Here is an 18,715-nt window from a genome sequence, read left to right on the forward strand (position 1 = left end):
TTCACTGCTCTAGGCCTTGGTTTCCTTGTCCATAAAGCGAGAGGGTTGGACTTGATGGCCTTTTATGCTCCTTCTGTATTTAAAACGATCATCTCTGTAAGAGGCGTTCCAAAATGTCAAGGTGTCACCCTCAAAAGGTTTTCATGGACTCAAAATTTATAGTGACTAGGTCGATAAGCAAGGACCGAGCTTATATTCTGAAAGCTCATATGGACTTTCTGAGTAGTTTTTATGATGCAGAGCTTGGCTAGCTCTAAGATAACTTTATGTATATATGTGTGTGTGTGTGTGTATGTATGTATGTATGAATGAATGAAAGAAAAAGCATTTAAGGGTTAGTATAGGCAAAGCACATAGAGTAGAAGCACCACTCCATAACAGGACATACAGGCACAATGGCCTTGGGAATGATGGATAGCTGCTATGAATTGTCCCACAGGTCACACCTAAAACCATTACTTTTATACTTTCACCTTTCCCTAAACCCAACACTGAGAAACCAGAATAGGAGGGTTTAATTTCTTTAATTTTCAAGTTAACAGGTTTCATAAAAGGCTACACAAATTAGAATAATACTGGGTAATAGATATATTTACAGCTATGTGTAAAGAACAAAGGAAAAAAGGCAGGAACAGGCATACCGGGTGAAGAAACCAAGTCTACAGCCAACACAGGGGGGTTGCCTTTGGTTGCCACACACAGAAATTTAACTTGACCACATCAGCTTGTGAAGAAGCCAGAACAAGTAAGCAGCAGGACTGACATAAATATGGTGTAACTCAGTGCAGATCACAAGGGTCATGGAGATAGGAGCTCTTCCTTCCCTTCTCCAGGTCTATCCCGACACAGAGAGTAGCAGCATTATTACTCCTGTCCAAGTGTTCTTGTTAGTTTAGGACAGGGGTGGGGAACCTGTGGCCTTGAGGCCCCATGTGGCCCCCTAGGTCCTCAAGTGCGGCCTTTTGACTGAGTCCAAGTTGGATTTTTTCTGTGAAGTTTAGACTCAGTCAAAGGGTTGCACTGAGTACCTGGGTGGCCATATGGGGCCTCAAGGCTGCAGGTTCCCCCACCCTGGTTTAGGATGTGGAGGCCCACCTTCTGAAGTCCTGAGGAAAAAGAGGCTTTCTGGACAGTATGAAGGAGCTGAACCCAGGAGCAGAGAGCTCTGTTTTGTCCATGTCCTAGAAACAGTGTGATATTGAGGTACACTAGATTGTGGTGAATGTAGCAGGAAAGGTAGAATCTTCACTTGGTCTGTGGTGGTTTTGTAACAGAAGAGACCCAGCTGCCTGGTGGTTCTTAGGCCAATGAGGTGGGAAGAAGGAGGGAAAATATAGTCAGATGCCCAGTCTAGTGCTGTGTCCACTTGATGGTTTTCAGGTCAATTCCATCTTGTACCATTTCCCACAGTGGGCTGCCAATGAGAGAGGGAGAGAGACGGACATCTGATGAGTGAGGGCAATGGCAGAGCATTCACTAAATGAGGGCCCCTGCTAAATACCCACTATATATAACTGCCACTTCTGTGTGCAAAGCTACCTTAGCCTCACCTCATTCCTTCCTGGCCTTGTTCCCAATATTCTCTACTTCAAAACCAGGACTTTACTGCTGTACTTCTCATCCTGGAACTTTCCTCAATGCCTGCATGCAATCTCCTCACCCTGGCAGCCTGCTCATCTCCAACTCAAGTCCTGGCCCCCTTCTCCCACTGGAGAGACTTCAAAAACCAGGCCTCTGGGTATCTTCAAGGCCCCCTCCCCCCAAATCCCTTGTGTGTGCAAGCTTTCCCCCTTTAGAATGTAAGCTCCTCAAGGACAGACATATTCCCTCTGCTTGTATTTGTACAGTGCCTGGCACACAGTAAATGCTTATTCTTTCCCTCCTTCCCTTCTTTTCTTCCTGAAAACAAGTAGTTAGTCATTTCCTTTTGGCCTGGGAAGTTCGCTGATGTCACCATCTAAGGCTTTAGCTGGTAGCTATGGCTCAGACATCAAGCATGGCACATTAAGAGAGCCAGACAGATTTGTTTCTGAGAGGGCATGAGCAGAAGAGATACGTTGGCATGGTCTAAAAGAAGGCGATATATCATGAGGGCAGTATTGATATTTCACTGCCATGCTAGAGAAGACCAAAAAGGCAGCCTCAGGGCCAGAACAGAGGCAGTTCTCGCTCACTAGTTCTAATGGGGAAGCCATGCGGCCTTGAAGCCCAAACCTATGTCAGGTATTGGGGATATGAAGGCAAAAATAAAACAGTCTCTGACCATTAGGAGCTCATATCTTACTGGCCCAAACAATTATAAATGAAAATCTAGACTGCAGGAAGAGTCTCAGTAATGTCCTTACTCATCAGAGCCATAGCTGAGATCTTGGTCATCCCAAACACAAAAGAAGAAGGGAACTGCCTGCACAGCCTCAGGAGGAGGACAGACTAGACATCTGATGAGAAGATTCAAGCTGTGCACTGTTTGCATGGCAGTGTCCACCTTTTCTGAAGCTTGAAGGGAAGACTCTGAGCTCCGATGTTACCAAGGGAAGCTCTATGGTTAGCAGTCAGTGGCCAGGGACTTTGAGCCTTTAGTAACAGAGACCAGAAGGAGGCTCCTCTGCTCCGGCCTGTGTACCCATGAGAAACTCTACTCTGCTCCGCATGGTGCAATCTCTCTTTGGGGTGTCTATGTTCTCCCATCTCAAGTCACAAGGATGCCTAAATACAGGAACTCAGGAGTACTCAGAATGTCAGTATGACCATGCACCCAGGACTGAAGACTTTAGGTACCCAGAGATGAGCTACCATTTTAGTTTGAACCCTAGGGCAAGAGCATAAGATTTAGGGTTGGAAAGGATTTTAGAAATTATCTAGTCCAGTGTCCTAATTATAGAGATGGAGAACCTCTCTAGAGGACCAGAAGGACAAAGATACTTGCTCAAAGTCACAGAGACAGTGAGTAGCAGAGATGGGATTCAAACACAGGTTATTTGAGTTCAAATTCAACACTCTTTTCAACTATGCCATACTACTCAGGGGAGGCTTCATACCTCATTTCCCGAAGCCTTTTAACATGATATATGCACTTTTCAGCTGTGTAGTCCACCTCTTCCTCTGTGGTAAAACGACCAATGCCAAATCTGAAATGCATCACATAAGGTCAGAAGGCAAGGACAGATGTTGAAGGACTTTTTCATTAAGGAAATATTTGAACTGAATGAAAAAGAAGAGGGGGAAAAAGGGAGACGGAGGGAACAGGGAGAGAGAAGGAAAAGGGAAGTGGGGAAGAGAGAGGCGGGGAGAGGGAGGGAGAAAGGGAAGGAGGAGAAGGAAGAGAAGGTAGAAGGGAGACAGAGGGAGGTGGGAGACTAAGGAAAGAGGGAGAGAGGAGAGGAATGGGGGAAGAGAGAGAAAGAAGGGAAGAGAGCAGAGAGAGGAGGTAGACAAGGAGGAAAGAGAGGGAAGTTTGGGAGGAGAGAAAGGAAGGAAAGGGAAGGAGAGCCACAGCCCCATCCACTGACCTGATAGAGGAGTGGGCCAGGTCTTCATCTGTGCCAATGGCTCTAAGCACATAGGATGGTTCCAGGGATGCAGAGGTACAGGCGCTAGGAAGACAAAACACAAATATAAACCCAGCTCCTCAGGCAACATCTCATTTCCAACCCAGCTACACTCATTTTGGATTTAACTTCTCCACCTTCATTGGGAAATGAACCCATAAATTCCAGTCAGCCTTGGTGCTCACACCTCCTTAGTCCTCTCTGCTGTCTGAGGAGGGTGGAGCCATAAACTCCTCAACCTCCATTTAAAGAAGGGAGACCAGAGAAACATCTCCTCAGGCATTTCCTCATTTCCCATTGGCTGGACACCTTGATTTCTTTGACTTTTCCATCATACCACGTGCTAGTACTGATCACAGCACCTAGCACACATTTATTGACTCCTGATAATTAAGCTCTTGACCGACCTGCATCAGCACCACCACCACCTTTCTGACCAGCCCTCTGCTCACTCAATCCTACAGCCTCATGAGAGCCAAGGAATTTTAATCACTGGTCTGTAGATGTCCAAAGCTCAGAGCTAACTTCTAGTTCTTTGGTGAGATCTTCAACCTCCTAGTCTAAGCAAGACCTCAAATGATGAAACTGCTAAACTATGACAGGCTTAAAGCAAGATGATACCTTACAAGATTGTCTAACAAGAAAGGCAGGTTAGTAAGAAAGCTGCTGCAGAGGAGCACCTTTCTTCAAGCCCAGAAGTGCCTCTCCTGGAACTAATATCTCAGGGAAGTCTGGAGCTGTTCCTTGAAATCTGCAAGCTTCTGGTTGTCTGAGAACCCCTGGCATTGCCTGTGGTCAGCATCGGTCCCTGAGGTCCACTTTGGCGTAACGTGATACCTGGCAGATGCTTCGTGCCTCCCCAGTGTGTTGCAGATAAGTAGCTCCCGTATATTACTCTGCGCTTCTTTCACAGCACTTTCCCGTATGTTCTCCACATGCGAGAAGGTTCAGTGAGTACTAAGAGCACCCATCTGATTAGGGCTTTACTACATCTCTTAACCTCACTACGGCCTTACTCACCTGCCTGAAGACAAAGCCACGTCCTTGAGTGCCATCAGCAGACTCTCCCCTTCTACATAGGCAAAGGACAAGTTGATGCAGCCTGAGGAAAAGAATCTCTGGTTAGTAATCTCTTAACTTTTCCCTGGACTAGAAAAGGAAGAAATAGGCTGCAAAGGGAGGGAGCCAGACCTGGATAACGTTGCTCTGGGTCCCCATTCATCACCACATCAGGAAGGTTGCTCATTATCTTGTTTACCAACCTTTCTGCTAGCAGGGAGATTCTCTTATGGTCATTCTGAAAAACAAAAGAGAATGCGACAGGGACTTAAGTTGTCAGGTCTCAATTCAGGAATTCGTATGAGATACGCAAAGAAAGTTAGTGGAGAACATCACCGTCTGGCTTTAAATAGGGTATTCAAAAATATCGGGCCCCTGCTCAGTCCATGATGTTTGAAAAATAGTTCAAAAAGACCCAAAATGAAGAAAATGATTCAGAATTACAAAATGCCAAAGCTCGGAGAGACCTCGGAGATCAGATTAGACGGTCCCAGCGCCCTCCCTTTGAAGCCCAGAGAAGTTCAGCGAGTTGTCCAAGGCTACCTACTATCAGTGACAAAGCTGGAACAACAATCCATTTCTTCTTCCTAAAGGATGGACTGCAGGAGACTAAAGAAACTCTTTACTCGACAAAAGTCCAGCACGAACGTCTGAAGGTCCGAGGGGGAGGAGGGGGCACGACAGCAAGACTGACTGGAGCCCCACTATGCTTCAGTCATCTTTATCTGCGCTCTCACTAACGGTGGCTGACTCAGGCAGAGGAGCTTTTGGATAGGGAGGCGCAAAATGAGGGGGAGAGGCAGCTCAATGGCTTAGTGGATAGAGTGTCAGGCCCGCAATCAGGGAGACTCATCTTCCTGAGTTCAAAGAAGCCTCAGACACTTCCTAGCGGTGTGACCCTGGCAAGTCATTTTACCCTCTTTGCCTCAGTTTCCTCATCTGTAAAACGAGCTGGAGGAGGACATGGCAAACCCCTCCAATATCTCTGTCATGTCTGGGTCATGAAGAGCTGGACACGACTCAAATACAACTGAATGACCACAAAGTGACAGCGGTGAGAGGAGGTTCCTTTCCCCGTACCTCCATCTCTTCCTGCGACAGCTCACAGGCAGCCCCCAGACCGACCACCAGGGGGGTGGGCACCGTCCCAGAGCGCATGCCCCTCTCCTGGCCTCCGCCGCTCTGCATCGCCTCCACGCGCACTCGGGGCCGGCGGCGGATATAGATCGCACCGACTCCTGAAGAACAAGAGGAGAGAGGGAGGTTGGGTGGAAACAAACGCTGACCTCAAAGATGGGGAAAAGCGCCCTGCTGGGACTGCTTCTTTACTCAGTCTGCTCCGCCCACAACACCCTGTGTTTAAACATATAATTTACGTGGCCAGTTAGACTGCAGGCTCCCTGAAATAGCGGCCATTCCTGGTTTTCTTTTTCTAAACCTAGCACACAGCGGAAAGTGCTTTTGTACGTGCTGAATATTCTATCAGTGACGCTGTCTGGGGTCTAAGACCAAACTAAGAGGCAGACCATTCCAGAACGTCAAGTCACCAGGAGCCTCATGCAGGCAGGTCTACCAGATATCCGCACAGGACAAGAGTGCAGAAAGCTCTATTGTAGGAATTAATCCCAGAGACATGCTGGCTTTTGGATGTTTTAGAAATAGAAACTAGGGGTATCCCAGGTAACCTGAGCCCCATCTGGGAGCAAGAAGAGAAAGGAAGACTGCAGAATGTTCCAAGTCCCAGCCGAGAGATGACATAATACCACCCTACAGTCATTTCTTCTAGAGACAAATGTCAATAAAATGCCACGCTTCAAACAGACCCCCACTGTGAGGTTCATGTAAGGAGAGACTTCAGGATTTTCTGTACCTTTTGGGCCATAAAGCTTATGACCACTGATGCTCATGAGATCAATTTTCATATCATTCACATTGAGTGGGATTTTTCCAACTGCCTGGGCTGCATCCGTATGGAAATACACTTTTCGGGAACTGCAAATCCGTCCTAAGGAGACAGTAATAGGATACATGGTGGGTTGTTCACATGCCCTATGGCAGTAGTACCCTGGCACTTTGGATTCCACAGAAAAGCAGGAAGCACAGTAACAGTTTCTAGGCCAACAGCTCTGCTGCTGAATGACTGACCACCAATATTCTGCCACTCAAAGCCTTTGCTTTCTTGGCTTTTAATTTTTTTGAACAGGAATGAGAAAGAATAAGGGAAAAAAAAAAAACCAAAGAACCACTTAGCCAATGATTACCTCATTTTCTTATGGAAAACACCCCCTGAACATATACCATTTTCTTTGCATTTTTCGATTCCTAGAAGATACAGGGAAGCAATGATCAATGACCCCATAGTACAGCAGGGCTTAAAGTCAAATGGTGTCCATAAAAGGGCTTCAAGAAGAAATGGTCTACCAGCCAAGATGCCTGCCTAAAGGGAGGTCGGCTGCCCAGATCCCACATATCTACCCCAGAAAAATCTAAAAACCATGCCAGGCTGAATAATGATCAATAAATCCAATGAGAAAAAAAGAGTACATCACCTTTTCCACTCCAGAACTATACAAAAATTCAGCCATAAGGCCAAAGAAAATAGGAAAGGAGGTCACCAGCAAAACAGCACCAGCCTAGCCTAGGCAAACAAGGTGGTAGCCATTTAGCCTGAAAAGAGACATGTGGAGCTTGCAAGGCTCTGTATCCTGAGGCAGCAAGAATGGAGGCTGCTGTCCAAAGGGCTATAAAATCATGCATACCCTTTGATCCAGCAATACCACTTCTACATCTGTATCCCAGAGATCATAAAAACGGGAAAAGGACCCACATGCATAAAAATATTTATAGCAGTTCTTTTTGTGGTGGCAAAGAACTGGAAATTGAAGGGGTGTCCATCAATTGAGGAATGGCTGAAAAAGTTGTGGTATATGAATGTAATACAGGGTGTCCCTAAAGTCTAGACACATAGGAAATGTTATTAACATCTCATTAATTGTTTCACCAAAGACTCTGTGTTGTTCAGTGACTTCTTTTTCTGGGGGATGCTAAAAGAGAAGGTGTACTCAATGAAAATCACAGATGCAACACACTTGATTGAACACAAACACATAAAGAGTGAATGTGCTAAAATTGACGGCAATGTGGAGTTATTGTATTGAGTTCAAGTTGAATCTTGCAAAGCGCATCAACCTTTGCATCACAAATGATGGAAATCATATTGAAGATGTTATTTGTTAATATTCCAATTAAATAAAATGTTGCTGAAAATTTCATTCATTTCTTGAAAATACGCATTTTTGCCTTTGTGTCCAGACTTTAAGAACACCCTGCAGAAGACTATTGTGCTATAAGAAATGATGAGCAGAGCAGACTTCAGAAAAACCTGGGAAGACTTATATGAACTGATGCTGAGTGAAGTGAGCAGAGAACCAAGAGAACACTGTACACAGTAACAGCCACATTGTATGACGACTGACTTTGACAGACTTAGCTCTCCTCAGCAATGCCAGGGCCTAAGAGAACTCCAAAAGACTCATGATGGAAAATGCCATCCACATCCACAGAAAGAACTTTGGAGTCTGAATGCAGATGGAAGCAGACTATTTGCTCTCCTTTTCTTTTGTTGTTTTGTTTTGTTTCTTCTTTCTCGTGGTTCCTTCCATTAGTTCTAATTCTTTTTTACATCATGACTAATGTGAAAATATGTTTAATATGACTGTATAAGTAAAGTCCTATATCAGATTGCATGCCATCTTGGGGAGGAGGGAGTAGAGGGAGGGTGAGGAAATTTAAAACTCAAAACCTTAGGGAAGTGAATGTTGAAAGCTAAATAAATTATTTTTAAAAAAGAAAAAAAAAGAACGGAGTCTCCCTTGGGAAAGTCCAGGGTGGTCACTTTGAAGTGACTGGAAGTAAGTAATTACCACTACGGTCCTTGAAGTGCTCAGATTTGGACACTCAAGGGTTCTGCAGTTCCTAACACTGTCCTGAGACACCATAAAGAGACCTAAAAATTCAATATTTTGAACCTCAAAAATCTAGAGGCCTCACCCTAGGAGGTGGAAGTCAGTGCAGGAACACAAAGCAAGAACAAGGAGCACTGACTGTCCCATCCAAAATTGCAGCAGGGGGAAGAACCAGGCCCTGGTACAAAGCCCTGATTCAGGAACTTAGCCTGAAGAAATAAGTAAACCAAAGAAGATGATGATAACAATGATAAAGAATTATTGCAATTCAAAGATAGTCAAAAAATTCAACCTATAAGAACAGAGTAACTCTTAAACAACTGCAAGCAAAACTTCAAAGGAAAAAAATGGATTTTTCACAAAGGACCACATGAATGTCTAGAAGAAATGAAGGAAGAGATTTTAAAAATCAACCTATTAATCAATATACATACATTAAGTGCCTACAAAGTACACTGTGCTAAGAACTGGTGATTCAAAATGAGGCAAAAGACAGTCCCTGCCCCCAAGGAGCTCACAATCTAATAGAAGAGACAACAGGCAAGCAAATATGTACAAACAAGTTACATACAGGATAAATAGGAAATAATTAACATAGCAAAGGCATTAAAATTAAGAGGGGTTGGGAAAGGCTTCCTGTAGCAGATGGGATTCTAGATGGGAATTAAAAAAAGCCAAGGAAGGAGCAGCTAGGGATAAGGATAGAGAACATTCCAGGTGGGAGGTGGGAGAGGACGGCCAGAGAAATATCTGGAGCCGAAAGACAGAGCGTCTTTATTTTTGAAACAGCCAGGAGGCCAGTGTCAATGGACTGAAGAGTGTGTGGCAGAGAGTAAGGGATAAGACTGGAAAGATAGGAGAGGGCTAGGTCGTGATGGGCTCTGAACCCAAGTAAAGTATTATGTATTTAATCTTAGAGGTGACAGGGAGCCAGTGGAAAATGAAATAAAAGCTATGGGAGAAAGATCTGAAAAGAAGATTAACAGCCTGGAACAAGAGGTACAAAACCTTAACCTAGGAAAAAAAAAAAACTCCCTGAAAATTAGAATAGAACAAATAGAAGCTAATGACAACAACATCAAAAGAGGGGAAAAAACTGAAGAAAATGTAATATATCTCAGCAAAAAACAATTTAGTTTGAAAATAGATTTAGGAGATCTAGGAGTGTCACTGCACTACCTGAAAGCCAGGACCACAAAAAAGGCCTACATACTGTATTTAAGAAATCTTAAAGCAAACTGCCTGATCCTGAAGGTGGAATTAAAAAGAAAAGCAAAGTAAAGTCCTGGAAAACAAAAGGGTGCTTCTCAATCAAGGAAGAGCTGAACAAGCTGTAGCATATGAATGTAATGGAATATAATTAACAATGTAAGAAATGAAGAAAGAAATGGCTTTACAGAATGATCCACACTGAAGTGAGCAAAGCCCAGAGGATAATTTATACAAGACAACATAACAAAAACAACTTTGAGATCAAAGCAATGACCGTGTCTCTGGAGGATATGTGACGAAATGTGTTACCCAGTTCCTGACAGGGAAGCGATAGATTCAAGGTACAATAAGAAACACAGACACATTTATTTAGAGATAGTCACTGTGTAAATGTTTTGCTTGACTATGCTATCTGTTACAAGGATTTCCTCTCCCCACTCTGTTTTTAATTTGGAATAGGGGCTGGGTAGTAGTGAGGGCTAGCAATAGCGATGCCAAAAAAAGAGGACCACTGAAACATTTAAAGATTGCATAGAAGTGAGCACAGGGAAGTGTGGGGGGAAGCACAGACAAGCAAGACAATTCTGAAAGTACCATGTTCAATTTATAGTATCTTTTTTAACAAACAGCATGAAATGGAAACTCGTGGCTTTATACACAACACTCTGTGTTCAGAGACTGTTTATGTGGGAAATGATCATTTTGGGGAGATACTTAAGGTCAAAATAAAAAAATTTTTTTAAAAAGAAGTGCCTTAAAGGTAAAACGATCTGGAAATGCAGGGGAACAATGAGTATTTTTGGTGCCGAACACAAAAGATGCCTACCATCTACCCACAGCTAATGTCTAAGCAATCCTAATCTACTGCATAGTTCAATGGAGTGGCTGGGCTTCCCCAATGCCTTAGGATAGAAGAATTCGACCTTACCTTTAGAAATCCATACCAGACCGTAGCAAGAAGTGCCTGCACTCCACGACAGGATACTAAATAGCTTAATTCAGACTTTTCTTCCTTTTGTGCCAGGGGGCTGACTACCGCTCCAGTGCTGTTGACCTTGGTAGGAAGCAGAACTTGAAATACTCACCAATGTCTTCAATAGGTTGCCTCACTCCAATCTCATTGTTCACAGTCATGATAGAGACAAGGCTTGTATCTGGCCGGATTGCTGCCTCCAGGTCCTAAAGAGATAAAAAATGGGGTAGAGTGAGGGGGAGGTCTTCCTTCATTGTATTTTTCCCTTCTCGGCATACTAGCATTCCCAGCCTTGGGAAATTAATTTCCTCTAATTTTCATGGGATGCAAGCTGGCTGGGTGAGCACTGATGGAGAGCAGGACTATAAACTCCACAGAGTTGGACACTATATCTAAACCAAATAATATGAATGTCAACATCTATCAGTTCACCAGCAATAATTAAGTATCTGATATGTGTACGTCGTAAGACTAGGTGCTGGGGAGGTATACCAAGAAGTCTAAGATATATTCCTTGCCTTGAAGAATCTGACAGATCAGTTGGGATAAAAGAACTATGGAGAATCTCACAGATGACAAGGACAGCACAGGCCATATAGTGCAACCCATTTTCAGGAGGTTAGGAGTTGGGGTTTGCAACTGGAATCCATGATGTAGATAACTCCTGGTGAGAAAGCTCCTTCTACACATTTGGATCAGCAACTATTTTGCATTATTTTCTTAGAAAAATGCTTGAGCCACTGAAAGGTAAAGACACTTGCTCAGGGCCACACGGTCAGTACATGTCTGAGGTGGGATTTAAACCCAGATCCTTCTGATCCTGCTTGCTCCATTACTCCATTCTGCGTCTCTTGCACATGCCAGAAATCTACATAGAATTCTCCTCAACAACATCCCCACGCAGTCATCAGGTCTTCCCTTTAAGAGTGATACTGAAGAGGAACCAACTGCCTTAGGAGTTGTTACATTTCAGTATCTAACATGCTCTTTATATGTAAATGGAAAACAATGAAAACTGGCAAATATGTGAGCAGTTGGAAATACATCATTAAAGGAAGAGTTCACTGGGCAGAGGGGGAGAGAGAGGGCTTCATGGAAGGGGTAGGACCTATACTGGACTCAAGTAAGTGAAGGCGAGGGGAAAATGCACCCTCAGCTTCAGAGGAAGAGGGGCATGGAACGTTGGCAATACACGTAGCAGACCAGCCTGGCCTCGGTGAATGGGTCTTGTTGTAGAGGAACAGTGGGAGATAATTTTGGGAGTCAGCTGCAGTCCCATTCTATTCCCTCTTCAGACTATGTGCTTTATTGAGCGGCCTTCTCACCTTCAGATCAATGATTCCGCTCTTCTGCACTGGGAGATAAGTGACCTGAAAGCCCTCCGCTTCCAGAGAACGACATGAGTCCAGCACACATTTATGCTCTGTTTGTGTGGTGATCACGTGCTTTTTCCGTAACTTGTAGAATCTGGCCACCCCCTAGAAGTTGGTGAGAAAGGGAGAAGCTACTTAGGCAGAAAACAATGTCTCTTATTCCTTTCAGGACTAGTGAAGGGGGCAAGAGAAGACAGGTTTTCACAGAGGCTTCTCATTCATCGTGTGGCAGTTCCTAAGAACACACAGGACAGTTTCTTTACGTACTGCAACTAAGACAGTGGCATTTGGAATTATGTTATTTTCAGACTTCCCAGGGTAAACCTTTCCTAAGTGCTAAAGGAATTTTTGTACTCCTTGCCCAAATGGGAAGAAGTAATTTTCATTTAGAGAAGAAAGTATGTTGTTTCCAAATCTTCACTTTGGTGCTGTTATTTTAAGGTACTAAAGGGAGGATAAAGACAGGACTCCAGCTTCTTTAAAACCTATTCCAGACTTCCTGTCCAGGCCAAGGTCAAAAGAGATTGACATTGGCAGCAAAGCAAGTGCATGTATGAGGTGGGAGGATCTGATAGGAATCTGTAATTTATTTTTGTTCCCTTGAAATGACAGAGGTCACCCAATCTGTTATTCTGCAGAGCCAAAGGGAGTTTACACAGCTCACCAAGTGAAAGGGGAATTTTGCTTGGATTATGATTGTATTCACAGAAACCTGTCCTTAGGTCAAAGAAACCACAGAAAAGATCACACTAAAAATAATAGAGCCTGATTATGATTGAAATGGAAAGAGGTAAAAGGGGTTGAAGAGGAAGTCTTAGGCTTGTGCAAACAGCCCCATAGGATAAGACCACTGGACTGCAACCTGCACTTCATATGGGGGCAGACACTTAAGGAAGATGTAAAAAGACTTGCAGGATTCTATCCTGGCCAGAAGCAATAAAGGCAATGGGGAGAGGCAAGAAGAAGTAAGCTTTGCATTCAAATACACCAGAATGGAGCTGGAGTAACAAGTGGCAGAGAAATGAATGAACACTGAACTGAAAAACTAGAAAAAGAAAGCATGCACACTCCTTTACTGCAGCATGCCAGGCAAACAGGTTATTATAATGTAGGCCAGATGGGACTGGAGAGGCTCACTGCAGCTACTAGAACAAACAGGTGGTAACCCAATCAAATGTCCATTGCATACTTCCTGTATTAAAATTCAAAGGCTACAGAGAAAATATCTTCTCTCTTCAGACAGAAAAGTCTTGTACCTACACTAGCAACTTCCCAAAACACCTCATTGAACATTATGTTCTCTCAGTGTGAAGTTCCAAGATGTGAAGTGGTATGGGGAAGTGTTACAGAAAGTTACAAAATGGAGGCAAAGGCCATATTTGGGTACCAGGAATGGAGGTGGTTGGGATGGGAACTTCTCAAAGCTGAGCTGTTACAGAGAAGTCATCTCAGGTCAGAAAGGAACTGGCATGCTTAACATCCCTGACCTCAGCTCTTGGTCTGAGATTCACTTTTGTACTGTTTTTTCCTTCCCTCCATTTCTCCATCTTACCTTAATTGCTAAATTGTTGGATTCGGTGGCTCCACTAGTGAAGATAATCTCACGGGGGTCAGATCCAATCAATGATGCCACTTGCTGTAATGGAAGGAGCAGTCACTTAACACTTGACATCAATGACAAAAAGTGACCACACCAGACGGAGCTGGCAAAATCTAGCTCCTGGAAAGGAAAAGGACGGTACAAGCAGAAAAGATCCCTCATCACGCCGTAACCACTATTTCTATACTTCCTGGCATGGTTATAAATTTTGTCCTTAAAAGGGTCAGGAAGAAGTACAGGGTATGTTTTAGGAATCTTTTTGGGCTCCTGTAACCATTTTCACTTCAAGAAGATAGAAATATTTTCCTTCCAATCATTAAAAAAGTCCAAATTCACTTCCAATCCCCAGATCCAAATTACTATAAGTTAATCCACCCAGGTTCTCAGTCCCATCCCCCTTGATTCTCTTTATTCTTGCCTGGCGTGCATGCTCCACCGCGGCCTCACTTTCCCAGCCATATGAATGAGTCCGGGAGTGTGGGTTCCCATAGTAGTTGATCAAATAGGGGAGCATGGCATCCAACACTCGAGGATCCTAGATACAACATAGTCCAAATGAGTCACCCCAACGGCGCCCCTTTCTGCCCGCTGCTTGTTCTCCTAGTGTGCCAAGATGGTTTAGCAGAGATCTGACTCTTGGGAAAAGCATGGGAAGGAGGGGCAGGGAAACATTCCTTCCCCTGCCAGAATCGCCTTTAAACCATGTCAACAATTCGACTTACAGAGCACATCCAGTCATTTGGTTCCTAAAACAATCCTAAGCAGTATACGTGGCAAGTGTTATCACCCCCATTTTAAGAAAGAGAAAAGATCTAAGTAGAGAAGTGCATTGCCCATTTGGGTCCTGGCAGGTATTTCTACTACATCATATACCTTTCGTTTGCCTCTCAGACTTTCCACGTTACTTTTGCTCCTATTCAGTTTCGTGAAACTCAATACTTATTAAGACCTTCCTAAGTAAAGGACACAATTTTAGGTGCGGGGCACCCAGAAACGTGACCCGGCCTTCCAAGAGCTAACTAACACTCTAGTATTGTTATCCCTCCCAGCCCGCTCCCAGCCCCACGGGCACCCAAGGAGCGCTTCTTCAAAGCTACACCCAAGCCGCTGCCCACCAGGGGAGTAGTGGCTTGCACATCCATGTAGAGAGGCCGAAGCACCCTCTCCTCCGTGGGAGGGGCCGCATCTGGGAAGCCGGAGGGGTGAGGTGACCGGTCTATTCCTGGAAAAAAGAGAGGGAGAAGAGTGCCTCGTCTGAACGCTGTTGGGGAGAGAAGAGAAATCTACGGGGAAAGGAGAGGGGTGAAAGCAGAAAGCGGAATGCTGAAGGACGAGTGCGGGGGCTGTGACCACAGGGCATCTTCGGCGCAGGAAATGGGGGAGCGGAAAATCAATCCGGTACAGAAGCCTTCACGGGGTTAGGAGGCTGGTTTGAGGCTGAGTCCGAGTTTTCATTAGTTGGAGGGCCTAAGGAGATGGGGGGGCTGGGGTGGGTCTGAGGGTATGGCTGGGGGAGGGGCACGTGGTCCGCCCGAGATTGGAGGTGGGAAGGCCTGCAGGACGGGTGGTCTCAGGAAAGTAGAAGGATTTGGTTGTGGGGTGACCAGTGAGTAGGGTGTGCGTGGTGGTGTTGTGGGATGGGGTCTGGGGTCGGTCAGAGCGAGTGGGGTCTGGCTTTTGGCCGAAACTGGAGGCAGGGGGGTCTGGGCTGAGTAGATCAAAGTCGAGGTCGGTTATTTAGAATCCGGCGTGGAGCTAGAAGCATTGCCAGGACGGAGGAGGGGGTTAGGGGAAGAATGGGAAGATAGGGGAGGGAAAGTGGGGAGGTGAAGGGAGAAAGGCAACAGCCAATACCACGCAGGCGCAGTCCCCGACGCGGAGGGGAGGGGCCGGGGACCCGGGTCGCCGCTCTCCACACAGCACGCCACAGCATCTTCTCCGCTGCTTCCCGGGCCGGAAGTGGCCTCTTACTTCCGTTTCGTACTACCCGGAAGTTATTCCACACCGCCCCGGAAACGACACTAACCTCCCGCCTCCCGAAACGTAAAGCGGAGCGACTGAGGCCAAAAGCGAGGTGAGTTGCTGTTGGGGCTGGGTTGGGGGCGCTGCCAAGGGCTGGGGAGGGGGACCACAGGGCGGTACCCGGCGTCCGCCGCCTTCGCCGCCGCTCTCCGGCCGAGCCTTCCCTTCCTCGGGGGTGTGTGGACGGCGGCTGTGATCCTGGCCTTGCGGAAGGCCACGGCTCCTCCTCAGGTCCGGCTTTGCCCGTCTCTCCCTGCACAGATGCCAGTAGCCGTGGGTCCCTACGGACAGTCCCAGCCCACCTGCTTCGACCGAGTGAAGATGGGTTTCGTGATGGGCTGCGCCGTGGGCATGGCGGCCGGGGCGCTGTTCGGCACCTTCTCGTGCCTCAGGTGGGGGCGGCCTTCGGCCTTCGTTTCTGGCCCTCGGCATGCACAGGCCAGCAGATCGCATGCGAGGGTTTCTAGGCACACTGGAGGCGACCAGAGCTAGGGGAGGAGGCGCGGGGCCGGCCAGCGCTGGGAGGGAGTGTTGGGTCATGGCGTGGCCGTAGCTTTGGCGCAAGTGGCAGGCTGTATTCCCCAGGGAGGAGGTACTTGGGGCCAGGAATGGGAGGGGGAGGGGGACCCCGATAGGTCTGGTGCCCTTGAGCCTCTACCCGTTTAGCTCCATTCAGGCTTACTCCTCCAGGATCGGTATGCGGGGCCGGGAGCTGATGGGCGGAATTGGCAAAACCATGATGCAGAGCGGGGGTACCTTCGGAACGTTTATGGCTATCGGAATGGGCATCCGCTGCTGACCGCGGCGGCTCCACCTCTCCCAACACCCCCTCACACCTCCTTGTGTAATATAATAAAAGGCTTTGAGTACGTGCGGGTCTTTACTTTCGGGATTTGGGGCTAGACTGTTTCAGAAACGGGGCTTTCTTGTTGGCCTTGTCCCCGGACATACGTCCATCATCTGTGGCCGCTCTCTGCTTGTAAGACAGAGCAACGCATTATCTTCCCCCCACTCCCTCCGCCCGTTTCACGGTTCCAAGTGGAAGCTCAGACAAGTTGGGCAAAGATTTGTGGTATAGTAAGTAAAGCAGTGGCTTTGTGATTAGAGGACCTCCTGCTTGCTTAGCTGTTATCTTAGGCAAATCATTTCATTTGCTTGCGCTTCAGTTAATCATTTGTCAGAAGTGAATCCTTTACTTACAAGGGACCGAGTATAGCCAAAGAGTAACAGGAGATAGAATCTTGACTCTAAATTTAGTTAATTTACAGTTATTGGCTGATGCTACTAGGGCACTCCCAACCTGTTTATTGAGAGTGCCTATCAGCAAGTCCACTCCTGTTACTAGTTTGTTGTAATCACTGTACAAAAAATGAGGAAAATTTGCCAGGATCCGATATAACAGCAAGCTATCTGATGTTCTGTTGTATATGTGAAAGCTTTAATGTTTTAGTGATGGGCAAAATAAAAATGTTATTCACTCAAGAACTTGAAATGGGCTAAGGGTGTGACAAAGGATGGAAAATGAATAATACTGATTTACAGAAGAGATGAATAGTGTAGGACAAAGGAAAAATTAGTGTGATACTGCAGTGATACGATTTGAACACTTGGATCAAGCTTCTGAACTAGTAAGTGTATATATCTAAACTCAGCATTTTTCATCAAGACTTAGATTTCTGAACCTGCTTGATTGCTTAGCCATTTCTGTTATAGTTCTTATATGATGAAAACATTAGAAGTTTCATTTTGGTGACTGGATGTGATGGGGGCAAAGAGAGAGGTGCCAGTCAAGGATGATTTAAAGATGTGAAGTCTGGGTGGCAGAAAGGTAAATTCCAAGGAGAAAACTTAAGTTTTTAAAGAAGTTGAGGTGACACAGAGAAATGCCAAAAGTGATGATGGCAGGATATCTAGGTGGAGATGATTGCTTAGGCATTTTGGACATGTATGTATGACTGGAGTTCAAGAGAGAAGTCTTGCTTTGAAGCCAGATTTTTAAGTTCTCCAAAAAGAAGTGATCAGCATCGATGCCATGAAATTACCAGTTAAATACATGCCCACCTGGGAAACTTTTGAACTGAGCTGAAACTAGCTCTAGTTCTCTTAGCTCTGTTCAGACCAAACTTTGCTGATAGGCCATTTGATAAGCACTGGGAAAAAGAGACTTCTGTAGTCTCATTGTAAGGTTCTTACACTAAAGTTTATAGGCACAGAAGTCATTCATTGGTAAAGGTAGCTCCTTGGAGGGCAAAAGGTGCCAAGTTGCCTTTCGTTTTTTAATGAATATGCCATAATAAACACAATTTCCTTTCTAAAGAAAAGTTCCTTCTTTTGAACTTTGGCACTATTAGGTAGTAGGCACTCAGCTTCATTCAAACCAGAGGGTCAAAACTATTTCCCCCTTGGTAATTTAATAAAAACAAGGATTAGTTTTATACTTGAAGAATCAACAAATGGAATACATTGACGATGACATCTCAAGTTCCCAAGGCTGTGTGAATGTCTATTTACAACTTCACCAATAGCTTATACCTAATTACACTCCCATAAAAGCTGCTTTGGTATCCATGTGTATTTTGTGAACAGGTTGTAGAGTTCTTGACTAAAACAGAGACACCCCGCCCCCCCACCCCTGGCCAAGACTAATAGAGGATGGGGCAGTGTGGTAAGGTGTAAGAGTTCTAGACTACAGCGAGGAGATAGGGATTTAAATTCCAGTGTTAAATTTGTACAGAGGAAAATCCAATTAGGGTGGGAAAAAACTGCCTTTAAAATGGGCCACATAGCAAATTATACCTAACAGATGAAGGCCCTCTATAGAACTGAGACTTGAATATTTCCAGATTTCAGAAACTGAAAATTGAATCGAGAGGGTCATCTATTCCAGTCCTCTTATTTTACAGATGAGGAAATTGAAGCTCCAAAATGAAAACTGGTTTTTGAGGCCAGGTCCTCTGTCTCCA

At 45.4% G+C, this 18,715-nt stretch overlaps 2 protein-coding genes across 3 annotated transcripts; one reads left to right on the plus strand and one right to left on the minus strand.

Moving 5' to 3' along the window:
- Nucleotides 1-508: 508 nt before the first annotated feature.
- Nucleotides 509-15,713, minus strand: NFS1 (NFS1 cysteine desulfurase). The gene is made up of 13 exons (XM_036752126.1): nt 15,585-15,713; nt 14,846-14,952; nt 14,149-14,265; nt 13,683-13,766; nt 12,083-12,235; nt 10,870-10,963; nt 6,478-6,612; nt 5,688-5,845; nt 4,740-4,845; nt 4,569-4,650; nt 3,510-3,593; nt 3,039-3,128; nt 509-1,414 (listed from the first exon to the last, which is right to left on the minus strand). The coding sequence occupies exons 1-13, from the start codon at nt 15,661-15,663 to the stop codon at nt 1,351-1,353; spliced, it is 1,353 nt and encodes a 450-aa protein (XP_036608021.1). The 5' UTR covers nt 15,664-15,713; the 3' UTR covers nt 509-1,350.
- Nucleotides 15,714-16,621, plus strand: ROMO1 (reactive oxygen species modulator 1). 2 transcript variants are annotated; one of them, XM_036752127.1, is made up of 3 exons: nt 15,714-15,804; nt 16,014-16,144; nt 16,443-16,551. In XM_036752127.1, the coding sequence occupies exons 2-3, from the start codon at nt 16,014-16,016 to the stop codon at nt 16,549-16,551; spliced, it is 240 nt and encodes a 79-aa protein (XP_036608022.1). In that variant the 5' UTR covers nt 15,714-15,804. The 2 variants fall into 2 exon arrangements, with proteins under 2 accessions (XP_036608022.1, XP_036608023.1); XM_036752128.1 differs by lacking the exon at nt 15,714-15,804 and having other exon boundaries at nt 16,443-16,621.
- The last annotated feature ends 2,094 nt before the right edge of the window (nt 16,622-18,715 follow it).

Source organism: Trichosurus vulpecula, chromosome 3 (genome assembly GCF_011100635.1).
Source record: "Trichosurus vulpecula isolate mTriVul1 chromosome 3, mTriVul1.pri, whole genome shotgun sequence".
NCBI classification, from domain to species: domain Eukaryota; kingdom Metazoa; phylum Chordata; class Mammalia; order Diprotodontia; family Phalangeridae; genus Trichosurus; species Trichosurus vulpecula.